The following is a 17,516-nucleotide window of genomic DNA, read 5'->3' as shown; positions in this document are numbered from 1 at the left end:
CATTTAGTAAATTACAATTTACATGTTTGCTAAATCTGAAATGAGGCAAGCGGTTCACCAGAGATTGTGACTTTTTTTTTTAAGTCACAAGTGTAAAAGAACAACACTGTCATCTGGAAAAGATTTCTTTATTCTACGTAGTAGTAAGTCCTTGGCTTAAAAAAAAAATCAGTCAAATCCTTAATACTCATTCAAACAGCAAACAAAGCTTTAGTTTTAAAGTACCACAGTTGTATTGAGTCTTCCCTGCTTTAGTGCCCCGAGGTGGAGGAGGGTTTCTCCTACAGCAGGCTTCAGCAGAAACATCAGACGCTGCCCAGCACAGAGAGCTTTAAGACAACATCTTCACAAACTGCTCAAGCATGACTGAAAAGGCATCACCCGCCCACATTCCCTCTCTGGGTACGCTCAGCAGTGTTCAAACTCGCTCCTCGTTTGAATATTGCACCCCAGAATAGAGGAGAGGATTATGTGTTTCTGAGTGTTATGATGGATTTGCATCCATTTGTCTGCAGCTACAGACTGGTTGATTTATGCTGCTACTCACTGTAAAAACCACAGCATCTTAAAATATACCACACTGTCAGTAACAATAGCTTTAGGAGGCCACAGTTATCCTGTAAAAAAAAACCCAAACACTAACCAAAAGAGATACCACAATAAATAGTAACAAAGATGAGAGAAGGCCAAAATGTTTTTTTCAGGAGCTGAAAAAGCACTGGAGGGTTTTTTCCTTATTAAGGGTCCCCGAGGAATTACTAATCATTTCCTCTGCATGAACATTACTGTGGCATGTACGCCCTGGCTCTCTCTAGTCCCTCTTTTAGAAAGCTGATGTAAGTGGAAGTGGAAGGGTCCTCGAACCCGCCCGAGAAGCTGAAGGGCGTGCCATCCTCCTCTGGTTTCATGGCTGTCTGATCCAGGAAGAAGTTGGCATTGATGTGGTGGACCTAGAACCAGTCACAGATTGTAAATGTACATGCATAATTTGATTTATACGCCCTGAAGCTGTATGAAGTGTTCAAAGTAGAACTGAGCAGAATCAAAGAATTTGCTCTAAAAAAAAAGATCGGAACTAGTACTACTAATCTAATATTAGCCTAGCACAAGCACCTACAAACAGGCTTTCAAAATCTCTGACCATCTATAAATGTTATAACAACTTTTTACTTGCACAAGAGGTAAAATATTTACTATAGTTCCATTAGGCAGCGCCACCATCATCTCCACAGGGAAGCTGTACTTCTCCAGGTGTAATCGGGCCTTTTCACTCAACACATGGTTCTGCTCGTCAGCCTGTTTGAGAGGAAAAAAAACCCTGAATACACTGACGACAAATAGGTTGTGAAAAACTCTACTTTTAAACAAAGTACAGAGAACTGGGTCACGGGATTTTTACCTGCATGCTCTCCAGCTCTTTGACCAGAGACCAGCTGCTTACGAAGCTCTCGTTGAGCAGGGCCAGGACGGGCGAACTTTCCAGGACTGTCTCCCGGAGAGTTCGCCCCGAACCTACAGAGGGCAGATAGATATTAGTGCTGTAACTGGAGTCTCTGTAAAGGTTTTGCATAAGTTTTCTCACCTCAGCAGGACTGGTCATCTAATGCTCCCCAGAGCAGAATGGAATGCACCAGTTTATTTTCTGCTTCAGCTCGCTCAAAGGCCTCTGAGAATGGCAGGTAGGACACCTGGAAAAGAGCGGCCGAAAAAGTGATCTCCTGGGTTAAACTCTGCTGTGTGCTGAATAAACAATGGGTGTTTACCCTCTTGAATGGGTAGAAGGTAACATCCAGACGTTGAGCAGCTTCCTGATGACTGATCTCCGATGTCCAGTGGATGTCCTCGAAGACAAACTGGATCGGTTCGCCGCTGTCCTTGCTGTCGATGACATTACCCTCCTCATCTGTGATAACAGTGGGTGTGGACGGGCCCAATGACAGCAGCTCCAGCTGTGGACACATACGCTTCCTACGTCAGGAAACTCCCTTCCCTGAGGTGAAACATCATTGCTGTAACAGAGACACCCGTCCCTGCAGCTGTACCTGTGGCAGATATCCAATATCAACCTCCATGTTGCTGCTCTCGCTGGCACCGTACAACCACTCCATGTCCACATTTAGCGACCTGGGAACGGGACAGATCACAATGAAGTCACTGACAAAGACACTTAGAGCAGCAATCTCATGCCACAGACTCACCTGTTGTTGGGGACATAGAGGCGGAATTGTCGGACGTGGGACGCGTCTTTGGACAGAACAATGTTGCCAGTGAATTGCCCAGGGGTGAACCAGAAAGGGAAGTTTGGAACTTCGTTGAGCTGGAATTCCGCATGAATTCTGCAGGAGGAAAATTGCATCAATGAGTAAATGAACTTGCCCCCTGATTTCAATGTGTCATCAGCTTATTTACATGCACTTTTCAACACTACTGCCAACTTATAATGGCTCATGTTCTTCCTGGTCGCCACTGAATTTCCTTCAGCTTGAAAATATGCACACGTTTAGCGTCAGTGGGACATAAATATATTCATTGTGTTGATGCTGCCTGCCAGGGGGCTCCTCACCTGAACACGATGTCATAATAAAAATCATTGCTGGCACGGATGCAGGCGACGGTGCCCTGAGGGGCAAAGCGAGACTTGATGAAGGGCCGAGGGTGGAACATGCTCAACAAGGAGTGAATGAGAACCTGTAATGGGGCAGCAACACCCGTTAATAAACACACTCCAGTCAGGGACCCATGAGTGCTCTTTACAAATACCTCTTTGCCTTTCGGCGAGGGAGGATGGTAACGATTGTTGGGCAGGTAGCCGGTGAAGATGTTGAGCTCGCTGGGAATAAGCCACCACGTGTTTCCTACCTCCAGCTTATTCTTTGGAGGTAAGAAAACCCTGAATTGTCTGGCGGAGAAGGAAGCAGAAGGCACTGCTGGGCTCTTCCAGGAGCGCAGGCCGCTCAGAGAGCTGTGGGACACCTGCAGAGGAAGGATAAACTCCAGTTACCACCCAAAAACCAAGCCAATGTGCCACTACTTTTAAAAAGTTTGGCTCTCCAATGTGTTAACTAGCACCAAAAGAAAATAAGAAATCATCATACCCCAAGAAATCCATCCCTGCTTTTTGTCATGGAGTCTAGGATGAGAGGCTGCATCATGGCTTCCACTGTAAATGTCTCTCCATTGAGTTCATCTGTCTCTTCCTCCTCAAACTCTACGGGGGGTAGGATTCCTTCAGAAGGCCAAAAGGAAAAATCCTCTCAGGCGTGTAGGTGAGATTCAAAAGGGCAATAACAGGAGAAGCGGCATACCTGTCAGTTTCTCAGCTATAGGTTTAAACTCCTCTGCGCTGAGATAAAGGTCATGGTCGATGTCTAAGGAAGAGAAAAGAAAATGTCCCTCTGCGCCCAGCGTTCGAATGCTCTGTTCCTATTGGAAGAACATACACGTTTGTCCTCATTTACACAAGCATCATGGGTTTTCAATACAGCCTGAAATCTGGGACAGTGACCTGGATCTCTTGAAATAATGTACAAATGTGCTTTTCTGTCCTGTGTCCATGTGAGTCCGAGCACTCATTCAGCATTAGCTGGCTGGATAGAGATCAGCCCGGAGGCCACAGATTCCTTGCACATGTTCAATCAGACCTTTCCAGACAGATGCGTGTCTGCAAGACCTTACACAATGGAGGGGAGGGTGGGTGGGAGTTTCTAAACTTCAGACCCTCTCTAGTCAAATAAAAGCTTGGATTAAAGCAAGTTGAGTTTAACCAGCTGTGGCACAGTCCCGCCCCACTCATAAAAAGAAACAGGGGTGCAAAAACTGCAGATGTGGGAAAACTCCCTCCACCATTAATCAGACTGCCAAACTTCATTAACATACATATGCAATGCACCTTGTTTTACAGTATAAAACACATTTGTTTTGCAAGAATTTTACAAGACTTTTACTCGATATGCTCAACAAATACAACATTAAACAACTGCGTTTCAGATGTGTGGCTTACGTGACGTTTCAAGAGGTGGGCATCTTGATAATACTTGACCCCGAAGGCAAATAGTGGAACGGCAGTCACAAGAATGAGAGTCCACAGCCCCTTGCAGATCCACGATCTAGAGCCCGGGTTCGCATTCCCAGCATGCGGCGGGGTTTTGCTCCCATTTTCGGGGGTGTTTTTATCCACGTCTGCGGCCATCCTGGATCTCAGCGGCGGCTACTGTGATGACGGCATTGTCATGAAATGACGGTGAGAAAGGTGTCCTTCGGATTGTGAATTTTCCAGCAAATGATTTATCCGAGTGTGTTGTGTCTTCCCCAGCTGTTGCATCCCGTGGTGACGCTATGGAACCTTAGCTTTAGCTGCACAGATTTCACCCCCTACCAATGTCGAACCATTGGCTGCGGTTCAGATGCGTCAAAGAACAAACGACACCAAGAGCTAAACGGATATGGTTGCAATTTCAAAGTAAAAGTAAATTGGTATTTATTTATTTATTTATTGGTACTTATTTAATGCAACAATAATATACATATATAAACACTATATACACTATAGCAAATTTGGCTTAAACGTGTCAAGAGTTGCGGTTCGAGGACACTAATTCGTTTATTTTGAAACAATAACCGGAAGTAGGGGTGTTGGTAGCTCGGTCTGGTGGGCTGAGAAGCAAAGGGATGTTAGTGCGAGCCCCAGTACAGACAAAACATGGAAGGTGTTCTGGTATTAGGGGAAGGTGCCAGAATGACTTCAGAGCACTGCTGAGGTACCTTTGAGCAAGGTACCAAACCCACAAAAGCTAATATAGGGCCTTGCAATGAACTCATCCAGGGATGGACCCAGCCTTCGCCCATTGTTTACCTTCCCCATGACCCCAAAAGGGATAAAGCGGTTAAGAAGATGAGGCAAGATGAGAAACAACCAGAAGTTTCCTTATTTTTGATTCAGCAATGATTACTTCTGCCAAGGTGATAACAGGCACTTGTTTTCCTGTTAAAATAATTCTAAAAGTTTTGAACAAACTTTAGTGAAATGTCTTTGGAGATGATAATGGACTCAAATAAATTTTGATGATGTTCGTACGGGTGTAAGTCACAATAGGTTGGTGAGTCAGACGCCGGTGAGCTGCTTGTTATGTAATGGGATGGTGTTAGCATTGTTCTTCCAGGATTTTTTTCCCCCCAGTGAAACATCAATTACATATTTAAACTACAAATTTACATATTTAATTACAGATTTAAACAATAATTTCACCAATTTCAGAGTGAAATGTGGCACATATATCTGATACTGTCCAAAAAAAGGAATTCTTTGTATGTCAATGTTAAAATTTATTGGCATTCCACATTTTGATATACCATACATGCAATATTTACATGGACCATTTATAAGTTGCACTATACATTACCAAGTTCAATGGTAATGCTTCCAAGTTAGGTTTACAGCTAGGTTGAGATTTTGTTTATCAGTCCAGCACAGATATAAGCAGCTACTCCATGTCCTCTTCCACAGACTGTGTCTTCACTTCCACTGTCTTTGGAGGGATGTATGACCCCATACCTGCAGCTCTCTCTGCTTCCTCCTGAGTATAGGGCTCCTCCCTGAGCTGTTTCAGCCTACAGAGAAAAATATTTAATAATAACGTCATAGTCTTAGTTATCGGTGGCATACATATATTGTATTACCTTTTCTTGTGCACTTTACTTTTGAAGTGATCTTTTAACGATTTCATGTCCACAAAATATCGCCTGCAAGATATGAGTTGTTCACAGGTTAAGTGGACATTCAAAAGCAGGATTTATTTTGCAAGACATTAATGAAGGAGCCCAAAACCTTCTATTTAAAAATAAAACCTACGCGCAGTGTAAACAGTAATGCTGTGCGCAGCCTGTGACGTCATAGTCCACTTCTTGATGTAGCAGCTTTGCTGCAATGTCTGGCTTCATATCGGAGTGGATCTGATCCAGGTCTTTGGTTCTGCGCTTCGTTTTCCAAGTTTTAGCAATGTTCTTCTTTCTGCCATTGTTGTGGTTACCCGTTTGTTTAGATTTCCCCATGGTAGATTTGACGAAACAGTCTGTCATACCACAAGGAAAACACACAATTGAGACACAAGATTAATATATTACAAAGCTATATAAAAAAGCAAAGCTGAGTACAATGACACGATGTATCCATGTGTAAACTATACCCACAAGTCAATCTTAACAAGCCTGTTGAGAACGAAAAGCCCAAATGTACAAAGTTATGTATCGGAGAATGATAATTTCGCAACAAATCATTATCAGAGTAGTAAAATATCCAGCTATATTAAAATGTCAGAACAAACGTCATAAATACACGTTATATACTTATAGAAGTCGCCCGTACAACAATTTCTGTTTACTTACTGTCACACGTGTGGCTAAGAGGAAACAATTGTACTTCCGGGTTAAAGACCGTGGCGTTATACCAGAGTTACACCTCTAGGTGGCGCCAATCAGTTAGTTAGATAGATAGATAGATAGATAGATAGATAGATAGATAGATAGATAGATAGATAGATAGATAGATAGATAGATAGATAGATAAAATAGTTTGGAGAAAAAAAATCTGATAATAAGACAGAATTATGAATTACAGACAAATTATATTATTTTAACTTATTTATAATGTTGCTAAGCCAAACCAAAGTTAAATATATATAAAAAAAATATGAGTTTAAAATGGTCATCGACGTAGTTTAAAAATTTCTTAGAATAAATGCGAAAATAAGAATAGTGACCTGCTAATGCTCTTTCGTTACCTTTGTGTTGCATTTATGTGCCCATCAGAACTGTTGCAGGCAAACGGCGTTGAGATTCGATTAGAATAAAAGTACTGTCATTTAATTAAATAATTTATGCACCAACAAAAAGATTACATTTTAAGGGATAACATGTGAGAGAAAAAGCCTTATAAAATCTAACCTTCCAAACTGACAACTCAAAGAGCCAACTGAATTGAATTAAAATGATTTAAAATCTGCAGCAATAACCAATACCTTCATCGCTACCTCAGCTTTCAAGAGCAGTTATAAACACACTGAAAAATAGATTTTAACAAACTGGGGCCTCTTGTGTATTGTAGCGAGAAGTTTGTCAGTCGTCTTTAAATATTCCGACAGTCAGTGAAGGCGTTATCAGACTCTACTCTACTGCATACGCGCTTTGGTGGAGAGCGAAGATGGCGGAGAATAATGTCGAACCAGAGAACGAATGGAGCAGCCGGGCCCTGGACACGACTGAGGACACTCTGGTTGCAATGGAAACACTGCTTGCAACGCTGAGAGCCTTTGAAGACGTGCTCAGGCAACAAGATATATCCGTTGCATCCTCGGCAGAGTACTGCGACAACTTCTGTCAGGTAATGTGTACATGCTACCTTCAAGCTACCGCATGGCTAATATCGCTAGCTCAGCCACGATTTGTTTTCATTTTCATTTGCCGCCCTCACTCTTATCTGGATCGGCTGCGGGTTCGCTAGCTGCCCGAAAACGTGCAGGGTTTGTGGACAAGCGGGGAGCAATATAGCGCCGTGTGTGTTATTGTTCATACGCGCGTCTGCATATCATTTCACAGAGCAATTTACCTGTCAAAAACAATTCCCGTTGTAGGAAAACCATGCACGCTGCTTCGGGTTACTTTTAATGACATAATGACCTGCCTTCCCATTATCACCCATTCTCTACGAAGACGAAGTTTTAAATATCTTTGCACGCACATGCTATGGTCCGTATTTTCGTGCGTTTGTGTGGGGCGGGGCGCATCTGTCTTAAATTTGCCAAAATTTGCGCTTCATACTTGTGCCTTCGTTCACGTTTGAATCTGATGCAGCGTCCAAAATCAGTGGAGCAACGTCGCATTTATTCGTATGCTCAGATAGACTGTAAGTGTGATTGTCACCCAGAGAATTAAAGTTGTGCGGGAAATGAAAGCATGAACGCTCTATTCCACCATTTAAGTTGTCTGATGTTGAAATTGGTTAGATACTCAAATGTGCTTCAGACAATGTATCGTGCCTCAGTTACACTGAGTTACACATTAGCCAGCAGCCCTTTGACCTTTAATCCCTGCAACCTGCACTGTGTCACTATTAAGCAGCAATATCCAACTGGTTTTATGGTTATGTTTGATCAGTTTGGAAGTTGTCTGGATGTAATTAGTACACTCTCAAAGGACAAGTTGTCTAAAGACCTTAGTTTTTGCTCGTTTTGAGGGTGTACTGTGGATTAAGACGTCAGGGATTTGGTTTGGTCCCATCTAGCATGGTTCCTACCGTTTCATAAATAGTACTCCAGGGAGGTTGTAACAAACCCGATTTAATGCATCTCACTCCATCCAAGGTGTTGAACTGACTAGACCCCCATGTTGGGGGAGAGATCCCAGCACTATTTAAACATCAGTCATTAAAGCATTTTTTTTCATTGCAAATTTTGAATCAGTAGGTCTCAGAATTGATTTCCAAATCTCTATTGGCATTTTAATTTTACTTATCTTTAGAAGGGGGAATATGGACAGATATTATAACACACACTGTGATAGAGGAGCGTGTTTGTGCTTGAACCCCAGTTTATTTTGTCTACAGCACACTATTAAAAGGCTTCAGGACCATCTTTTTCTGTAAAATTGTGTCCCATTAGACCCAATCAGTAGCATTTCACATCTGAGAGATTTTCAGCTGGGATCAGTTAGGTGAAGGTGGGTCTCTCCCCAGATGGATAACCCCTCTTCACCCTGACAGATATCTCATTTATTTCCCTCATGTTATTCCTCACTCTTTACATTTTCCTGTTTGTTTGTGTTTATAGGCACTGATGCACTATGCTGGGAGCAGGAACTCTATCGAGCATGGTCTTCCTCTTCTTGAGGCCTACTGTTTGTCCATAAACTGTTTTGCGGCAGCCCGGTCCCTCCTCACTGCGGAGTCCGACAGAGTAGCTCTTGTTCTGAAGAGGCTAGCTTTGTGAGTACTGGGCAGTTTTTGCATACGACCTCTTTAGTATTTAAATGTTTGAGAGCAAATGTTCCACCTGCAAGTTGCTGGTGCTTTGCATGAGGTATATATTTAGCATTTCTTTACGTGAGTTGTATTCATGTCATGTGCTTCCAGGGTAAAAAGAATCTAATTGTAAGAAGTTGGAAGGAAGTAGGATGTAGAAAGGCAGAACATGGAGTTTGATTTATCCATTCAACCCACAATGGATATTTTAACAAAGAAAACGGCAATTAGATGATAAGCAGGTTCAAGGACAGATGTGCTCTGGTTCCTAATTACTACATGACACACAAAGCAGAGAGAAGGGCTGCCGTCAACTTCAGGTGTTGAATTCACATGTGGCAGCTGTTTGATTAGGGCATACTTGGGACGCACTGGGGGGATTTCGTCTCTCATCTGGCTTGGAAGCGCTCTAGTGAGCTCCCAGAGGGGTTGTAAAAAGTGGCTGGGGAGAGGAAGGACGGTTTGGGCCTCCCTGTTGAAATAGCTGCCCTTGTAACCCAGATAAAAAGATGAGCACAAAATGAGATGATGGTTTTAGAGTATCAGGAAACCCAGATGTTGCTAAACTTCATTAGATTTCATAGAATATAGGTGCTCCAGAATGACAAATATTTAGTTTTTCATTTTCTTATTTATTTATGTTCATTTTGGCTCTGAATAGAGGGGAAATGCTAACTTTTTTGTCACTGATGACCTCTTTCTTCAATGTCTGTCAGCTTGTCAGAGGTGATTGTAAATATCAACTTTGTGTCTTGCAGGAGCTGTTTCGAACTGTTACTGTCAGTGCCTGAGAATGAAATCCCATTTGAGGCCTGGGTTCAGTTTCATCATTCAGTTCAGGTGCAGCATTGTGATTTACTAAAATAGCTCCACGGGCATGTGAGGGATAGATTCACTGCAAACAATTAAAATTGACATTTATCATGAAATAGCCCAGCTTTGCTTCAGAGAATGAAATGATTTGCATGTTAGAATCAATGCAAAAAATGAACAGTCTCTTTTCTTTTGCAGTTTGCCCATGAAACATTATTACAGTATGGCAGCACAGACCTCCAGGCATTACTTCAGATCACAGGAGAGGGTGGAGCGTGGAGCAACTCTGTCCTTACTTCCCTCCTCACTGGCCAACCCACCAGTGCAGAAGAAGGTCAGTTTAGCGGAGCCATTTAGGTCCTCAGGTGGCGACTTCTCACTACCCTCCATAACCAGACTTTCTTTGTTGCCAGTGGAAGCATTAATCAGCTTGGAGGGCGAGGGCTTCATGGAAATGCGGGTCAAACACCTGCAGAAGATGGGCGAGATAGCCAAGGCGGTGGTGCTGGCCAAAGCGTGCACTGAATGCAGCTTCATCTCCAACCAGGCTACATTTCATCACACTTACGTCTCATTGCTTTGTCATCTGCTTCCGAATGAAGAAGCCATCATGGAGGTATTTATTTTGGAAAGAGTTTTATCAGGACATGCTGAGCGGTATCAGCTGGATATGATTTCCGTGCTAGAAGTTTTTGCTTCCTCATGATAGGAAATGTTTATTAGTTCTAAATAAAAAGTCTGTGCACATTTCCAAATTAGATATAGAACATGCTAAAAATAGATGTCATCACTTGATCAAAGATATAAATAGATGCTGTCTCACCAGAAAAGCATTTCAAAAACACAGTTTGTGATTCCGTTTCTCAAAATATTGAGAATTAATCAGTGAAATGTACCAGGAATTTTATTTCTCTTTTCATTCCAGTGACATAACAATGGTCTGGTCTTTCAGGTCTTTTAGCTTCTGTTTTAATTTCTCCTCATTTACAGAGAAAAAAGATTGGTGATAGACCACCTTTCTTCTGAAAGCCTAATCTTCAGACTCTAAGCTTCTCATTTGACTTTGACTTTTAAGAGCCAAGTCAAAGATCTTTTCTGTACAGTATTTATAAGGTTCACTGTGCATGCTGCTTTCTTTTAATAGTAAAGTGGCCCAAAATCAGAGTTGTTTCGTGGTTAGCTGCTCTCCCGATGGCTTCATATCTCTATTTCACGCTCCTTCTTTGCCCTGCTTTGTTGGGAGGTTACAATGGTAATCAGAGGTTTGGGTTTTGAAACTGAGCAGCTGCTGTTGCATGCTTCCCTTTTCTCTCTCTTTTGTTGAATTTATTATCCTGCTGCATTATCTCTGCAGACAAAAGAAATCCTGCTGCTATTTGCACTTTTTTTTAGCTTTTGTTCTTTTAGTCATTTGTGCAAATTTTAATGTTCAGTTACTGAAACGTTGCAGCAGCCAAAATTAGTCACAGCATAAATTCTGGTGATGAAGAATTCCCATGAAAGGTGTTATAAAGGGTAACAAAGACACAAACAAGTGTATCAGCGTCTTCAAATTTTGTGACCTAATAAAAAATAGTTCCAAACGGATTTAGAAGATCCTAAGGTTTATATGAAGCCCTAAACAATAATTCAAATGTTTGCATAAATGATGTTACCTGTTAAGAAGTTATTTTCTTCAATTCTTAGCTCTTTCAATTTTCTCTTTTTTTAGATATCCAGGCTGGACTGTAAGGACGTCCTGGAGATCACGTGTAATTTGGAGACGGAGGGAGAAGAAAACACAGCATACATCTTGTGCACAACTTTTCTGACCCAGCAGCTTCAGCAGCAGAGCCTTTACTGCTCATGGTCAGCACTTTAACTGTATAAACAAATAAGTGAACTGTCTAAATTGTGAGTTGAATATAAACAAAAAAAATCACAAGAATGATTTTGGTTTTGTTCTTTGCTTTGAATTCAAAGGGAGTTGACTCTCTTATGGAGTAAACTTCAGAGGAGGATCGACCCTTCGCTGATGTCTCTTCTGGATAGATGCCTTCAGCTCGGTGCTATTGCCAAGACCGTTGACCATTTACTTTCTCTGGTTCGTGTTATTCAGACAGAGGTGAGTCCAGCACCAGTCTCTTTCGGCATTCGTATCACCACCGCTGAAACAGCAGCCTGGAATGAATGATGGTTGTCTAACAAGTAAGGAGAAACGGTTGTGGCCTCTGATCTCTAAAAAGCCAGCCATAGGTTCCACAGTGTAGGGAATCATGAATCAAGAATGAAGTGTTTGAAGTACACAGACGGGTATAAATACTACAGTTTCCAGCACATCATAAATGGTTAAGATGTAATACAAGTTATGTGTGAATCACATGCAAAATATATAAATTATGGTTTTTTATGGGAGTTTGAGTGTTTATTATTCTCCTTGTTTCAGGCAGAGGAGATTGGGGTGCCTGCCTCAGTAGAGCTTTGTGTCAAAGCCCTTCAACTTCCAAAGCAGGATGACACAGAAACTAGGATCTCAATCTGCAAGACAGTGTCTCGTCTTCTTACCGATGACCTGGAGGTGTTACGTGCCTGTCTGCTCACAGAGTTCCTGCTGGGGCCCAACCAAGAGGTCTTCAGCCGCCTCGAGGAACTCCACTTGCGTCCTGATCAAAAGTATGACCAGGAAAATGAAGTGATTCCCAACTCGCTGCGCTGCGAGTTACTGCTTGTACTGAAAGCCTACTGGCCCTTCGATCCTGAATTCTGGGACTGGAAAACTCTTAAGTACCACTGCAGCTCCTTTCTGGGATTAATGCCAGAGTCAGAAAGTGAAGAGGAGGGGACAGTTGACAAGCAAGAGAAGGACTCACAACCTGAGCTACAGGGATTCCCAGTTAAACTTGAGTCTGATCAAAAGAGGTTAAATGGAACCCTTGATAGTCACAAACAGCAAGATGAAAATGTCTGTAGTTCTAATTTATCAGAAAGTCCAGCAGGAACCTGCAAGAAGAAGCATAAATTCTGCTGTCGGATATGTAAAAGGGTGATCGCTGACACCCAAATCATCCACCACTCTAAAAGGCATGCACAGGATGGCTGCCACCCCTGCCCTGTGTGTCTGGAAAAGTTTAAGAGCAGGAAGGATCTCGTTCCTCACGTGAAAAGACACATTGAGGAAGAAGAACCTCTTTCCAACGCAGTTAAACAAGAGAGTTCACAGAAACAGCTGGACGAGGATGACGATATCGAGCCCGGGGAGATCACCATCGACCCGTCCTTAATGTCTTATTATAAATCCACACACGATCCAGACGTGCTGCAGCACATCGTGCAACAAGCCAAAACGGTGAAAGACAAGCCCGCGGACGAAGACGAGCACGTAACATTCGAATACATCGCTAAGCACTTTAACCTGCAGAACCGAGACGAGTATCAGTGCCCGGGAACCGGCTGCAGCCGCATTTTTAAGCATTCCAAGTACTTGTACGTCCACTTGAAGTCTGAACACAAGGGCGACGAAAACGTGAAGCATTTTCATCAGATGAGAGACAAGCGAGAGAAGTGCATTTTCTGCCGACGGCATTTCGCCACGGCGTACCATTACCGCAAACATCGAAGACTCCACTATGGCGAGCGGCCTTATGCTTGCGTGGTCATGGGCTGCGGCGCTCAGTTTCGCTCATCCAATGAGCTTGTCGCACACAAACAAACCCACGGCTATCAGCTCAACTACGAGTGCGAACTGAGCGGCTGCAATGTCACCTACTCCGATTTAGGCCAAATTTATCACCACGAAGCACAGCATTTCAGAGACGCAGCATTTACCTGCGTTAGCGATCAGTGTAGAAAATACTATCTGTCAAAAAAGGAATTCATAAAGCATTTATCCACACACAACATCACCTTCTCAGAAGAGGACTTCGAGGCACAGAAGAAGGCAAAGCAGAAACTCCTCAACACTGTTCGAGAAGCGCCACCGCATTTTAGCCGGGCTGACAGCACAGAGGAGATCGCTCATGAAGATATGTTGAACTCTTCTTTAGGGAGCTGCGATTCTGAGGAGCCGAAAGCAACAATGACGCTGGTGGCCGTCTGTTTCGATGGCAGCAAATTCACCTGTGGCTTTGAGAAATGTGGCATGACCTTTTCCAGAGCCAGAGATGTCCAGAGACATCTGAAATGTGCCCACCCAGAACACCTAAAGCTGGAGAATAAAGAACACAAGCACGACAAAGAGCGAGACCCAAAATCCAAGGGGGCACTAAAGGACAACGAGCCAGATGTTGAACATAAGGGACAAAATGAGCCCTCGGCTCACTTTCAACCTGTCGAGCCTTGCGATGAACGTACAACCCTGCCCCATGGCAGTGAAACAAATGCATTGAGCCTCCAGACAAAAAGCGATGCTCTGAAAGAAATCCTTCTTATGCTCAGTAAACTAGATCTGAATTCTTCCACTGGTATTGTGTCAAGCGAGCTCTCTCAGTCCAGCCTGGAGCCTAATGCATCGCAGTTATCCCTTCATCAGACAGCCCCCGCCAAGTCTCCTCCTGTAACGCCTCCTGAAATGTCCCCACCGCATCCTGAAGAAGACATCGAGACTGAAGAAACCTTAGCAGCAGATGATGAAGCCAGTTTGCAAACATTAGCCAGTGCCAAGCCATACATCTGTGAGATAAGTGGATGTGACTTCAGGACTGCTCAGAATTACAGTTTAATGAGACACTACAGCACTAAACACGGTCGCACTGTTGAACAAGCAAAAAGACTGACTTCTTTAAAAGCTACTTCTTTTAAACCTTATGCGTGCCATCTTTGCTCCAAGAGCCACAGACAGAAACATGCTCTGAGGGTCCACTACATTCATACCCATAAAATGAGTCAAACTTTGGTGGACAAAATAAGCTGCGCGTCTGTTGTTGAGCATAAATCTCAGCCTTTGGCAAACCATCATGTCAAAATAAAGAATGCAGTCCACGAGTTGCCGCACCATCAAGAGAAAAAAAACTCCATGGATACTGACCTTCATGACTTCAATGACAATCATTTTCTGTCTGAAGAGGAAGCAGAGGAACACCCAGAGAACCATGACGACGGTGAAAAAAAGGAAGAAAACAGCGACGGTGCCCCCCAACAGGTCAGAACCCGACGTGTGGTAACCAGAAATAACCTCTGCTACATATTGGACAAGTTCAGTAAACCCTTTCATTGTGTCGCAAAAAACTGCGACGCTGCATTTTCCACCCAGGGAGGCCTTGTGCGTCACCTCCAATTGGTGCACCATTACAATCGCTCTCAGCTTTTATTGGACAAAGATGAGGATGAACATCACAGCCCAGAAATCAGGAAAGAGCCCGCCAAGAAAAGGCCACTTTCGAACTTGGATGAACCTCAGCCCCAATTTAAATGTCACTTTGCCAACTGTAAAGCGTCCTACCACCTTAGAAGCAGCCTAGTACGACACACCCGGGACTGCCACTCCCAACCACCAGAGGTAATCCAGTGCACATACGAAGGCTGCACGAAAGTGTTCAACCACAACGAGGCCCTAAAAAAACACATGCTTTACAGCCACTGCGAATACTATGATTCACTGGTTGTACGACTTCAGAGCTCTCACAATAAAACAGTTGCGGGATGTCAAAACAACGTCATTGTTGCACCACAGAGTCCCCAAAACGAAGAGCCTAATTCAACCGCTACTAAGGCTGAGACTTTGAATCCAGAACCTGAAGTGCCTCCCCTGATTGAGGAAACTAATAAAGACGATGTGGTTGAAAGAAAAGTGCCATCAGAAAAAGTGTCTAAAAGAAAGGGCTACAGTCAGTTTACCTTCAGGTCTTATGAAGAAGCTCTGCAGATGTGCCAAGACCGCTGTTTGCGAGTGGCCTATCCGTGCATGGTTCAAGACTGCGAGTCCGTCGTCACCTACATGGGAAGTCTGCATCGTCACTACTTGAAAGTTCACTTCATGCGACGGGAAGATCTCATGAAGAATGAAGATAAACTTATTTTTAATGCCGAACAACTGGAGGAGCTGATCCAGAGGAATTCTGCCAGATTAACGGCAACAGGAACAAGCGTCTCTAATGAAGGTTTTAAGCTGGAATGCGAGGCTGAGCCAGAGAGCACAGACGCAGGGCAGCCTGCGGCCGTGGGTGCGCACATTGTTAAGTCAGACACAAATGAGGAGAAGGAACCAGATCCATTGACTTTTCCTGAGGAAGAAGCAAAGGAGCCACCACCGATTGAGAGAAACGGCGTCCTAGTTGTTGCGGATGAAGTCCTTTATGGCGAGCCAAGCGCCAATGGACACTCTGAGGTGCCAGTTGTAGAAAAGCCTAAAAGTCCAAAGCCAGAGGGTTTATCCTGGGAGAAAATCAAACCACTTCTTCGTCCTGTCACCGTTGATCTCTCACCACCATACTCGCTGCGCTTTACTACTGAAGAGGGCTTCCATGATGTGCTGCCCTCCAAAGATGTTGGGAAAATGTTGAATGGCTCTGTCTTGCTGCCTAGTCCTCCTGTACGCCAGCCTCTAAAACGGAAAAACGAACTCTCTGAACAACCACCAAACCTGAAAGACACTCAGCCTTGTAGCCCTTCTTTTGACATCACAGCCTATAAACCAGTCGGCTTTGAGAGCTCGTTTCTGAAGTATATACAAGACACAACCACTAAAGACAAAAACCAGGGTCCAGTGAGACGGGAGTCTTTCAGACGCAGTTGTTCCGTTAAAGAGAACAACCAGCTGGGAGTCTCTCTGACCCGCAGCAAACGTAATTACTCCCCACTGTCGAAGCGCCATGCTGTGACCGGAGACCTCAACTCAGTCCAAAACATAAAATCCATCTTGGACAAAGCCCTGGCTGGGTGCGGAGACCTTGCTATTAAACAGCTTCAGTACCTCAGACCTGTGGTGGTCCTGGAAAGGCCTGTGTGCTGCAACACCACCACTACCACCACCCCTGATCTCTTCCCATCAGAAACCAACAATTCCAAATTACTTCTGGGAAGTTAGTTTTAAGAAGCGTTATTTTCTGGCAGTTCTCTTTTTCATCAGTCAGTCAGTATTTTTCTTTATTAAAAATTTAGTATTGCATTGATCTTTTTCATTTAAGACTTGAAGAAAAAACCCTGAGCGGTGCATATGGAATACTTTTTGTTAAAAACAACTAACTGTAAATACTGTAGTTTTCCAAGAATGATATACACACTTTCAAAGACTAGAAATGGTCAGTAGCATATTGCAAGGCCTTTTTTCTGATGTGTTATTGTGACTACAAAAAAAGCATTTACTTCCTAGAATCACTTGAGTGTTTTGTTATCTCTCACCGATTTATATCACACCAGTGTTGGGATGCAGTGAACAGGAAATGGAAATGTTATATCCATTGAATTTCTCATAACCTTTTTTACTTTCTTAATTATGTAAAGTGATATTTGTTTACAGTATGCTGGAAAATGTATTATAATTTAATAGCACACAAGGTGATTTTTTTGGGGGGAGCGCATGGAAATGTGATGAGTCCTTTTTGTTGGAAGGAGTAATGAGAACGATAATTTTTGATAATGATGGATATTGTGGATGTCTTGGTTGTCTGTGCTGAAGTATATGTGGCTTTGCTGGCATTGGAATCATGTTTACATTACCAAAGCAAGTGTAAGAAAAGTACCTTTTTAATAAAGAACTATCATTTCATAGGTATATGTG

The 17,516-nt window shown here is 43.1% G+C and overlaps 3 protein-coding genes across 6 annotated transcripts; 1 reads left to right on the top strand and 2 right to left on the bottom strand.

Annotated features, from left to right (window-relative positions):
* Positions 1-112: 112 nt before the first annotated feature.
* selenon (selenoprotein N) lies at positions 113-4,417 on the bottom strand. Its single transcript, XM_057011900.1, has 12 exons — positions 4,001-4,417; positions 3,306-3,423; positions 3,096-3,226; positions 2,761-2,973; positions 2,564-2,688; positions 2,199-2,336; positions 2,043-2,124; positions 1,764-1,949; positions 1,583-1,688; positions 1,400-1,512; positions 1,195-1,296; positions 113-950 (listed from the first exon to the last, which is right to left on the bottom strand). Exons 1-12 carry the CDS (start codon positions 4,187-4,189, stop codon positions 783-785), a joined length of 1,671 nt encoding a protein of 556 aa, XP_056867880.1. The 5' UTR covers positions 4,190-4,417; the 3' UTR covers positions 113-782.
* An 881-nt stretch (positions 4,418-5,298) lies between these two features.
* Positions 5,299-6,505, bottom strand: znf593 (zinc finger protein 593). 3 transcript variants are annotated; one of them, XM_057011934.1, is made up of 4 exons: positions 6,382-6,505; positions 5,849-6,068; positions 5,677-5,739; positions 5,299-5,607 (listed from the first exon to the last, which is right to left on the bottom strand). In XM_057011934.1, exons 2-4 carry the CDS (start codon positions 6,046-6,048, stop codon positions 5,481-5,483), a joined length of 390 nt encoding a protein of 129 aa, XP_056867914.1. In that variant the 5' UTR covers positions 6,049-6,068; positions 6,382-6,505; the 3' UTR covers positions 5,299-5,480. The 3 variants fall into 3 exon arrangements, with proteins under 3 accessions (XP_056867914.1, XP_056867915.1, XP_056867916.1); XM_057011935.1 differs by having other exon boundaries at positions 6,378-6,397; XM_057011936.1 differs by lacking the exon at positions 6,382-6,505 and adding an exon at positions 6,187-6,353.
* Positions 6,506-7,137: 632 nt separating this feature from the next.
* Positions 7,138-17,510, top strand: rlf (RLF zinc finger). Of its 2 annotated transcripts, XM_057011886.1 has the most exons (8): positions 7,138-7,375; positions 8,820-8,974; positions 9,769-9,850; positions 10,022-10,157; positions 10,237-10,439; positions 11,535-11,671; positions 11,786-11,927; positions 12,249-17,510. In XM_057011886.1, the coding sequence occupies exons 1-8, from the start codon at positions 7,196-7,198 to the stop codon at positions 16,821-16,823; spliced, it is 5,610 nt and encodes a 1,869-aa protein (XP_056867866.1). In that variant the 5' UTR covers positions 7,138-7,195; the 3' UTR covers positions 16,824-17,510. The 2 variants fall into 2 exon arrangements, with proteins under 2 accessions (XP_056867866.1, XP_056867867.1); XM_057011887.1 differs by lacking the exon at positions 8,820-8,974 and having other exon boundaries at positions 7,184-7,375.
* Positions 17,511-17,516: the final 6 nt, after the last annotated feature.

This window comes from Takifugu flavidus, chromosome 16 (genome assembly GCF_003711565.1).
Source record: "Takifugu flavidus isolate HTHZ2018 chromosome 16, ASM371156v2, whole genome shotgun sequence".
In the NCBI taxonomy this organism is placed as follows: domain Eukaryota; kingdom Metazoa; phylum Chordata; class Actinopteri; order Tetraodontiformes; family Tetraodontidae; genus Takifugu; species Takifugu flavidus.
Note: the sequence above shows the minus strand (reverse complement) of the source record. Positions and strands in the feature narration are given on the sequence as shown.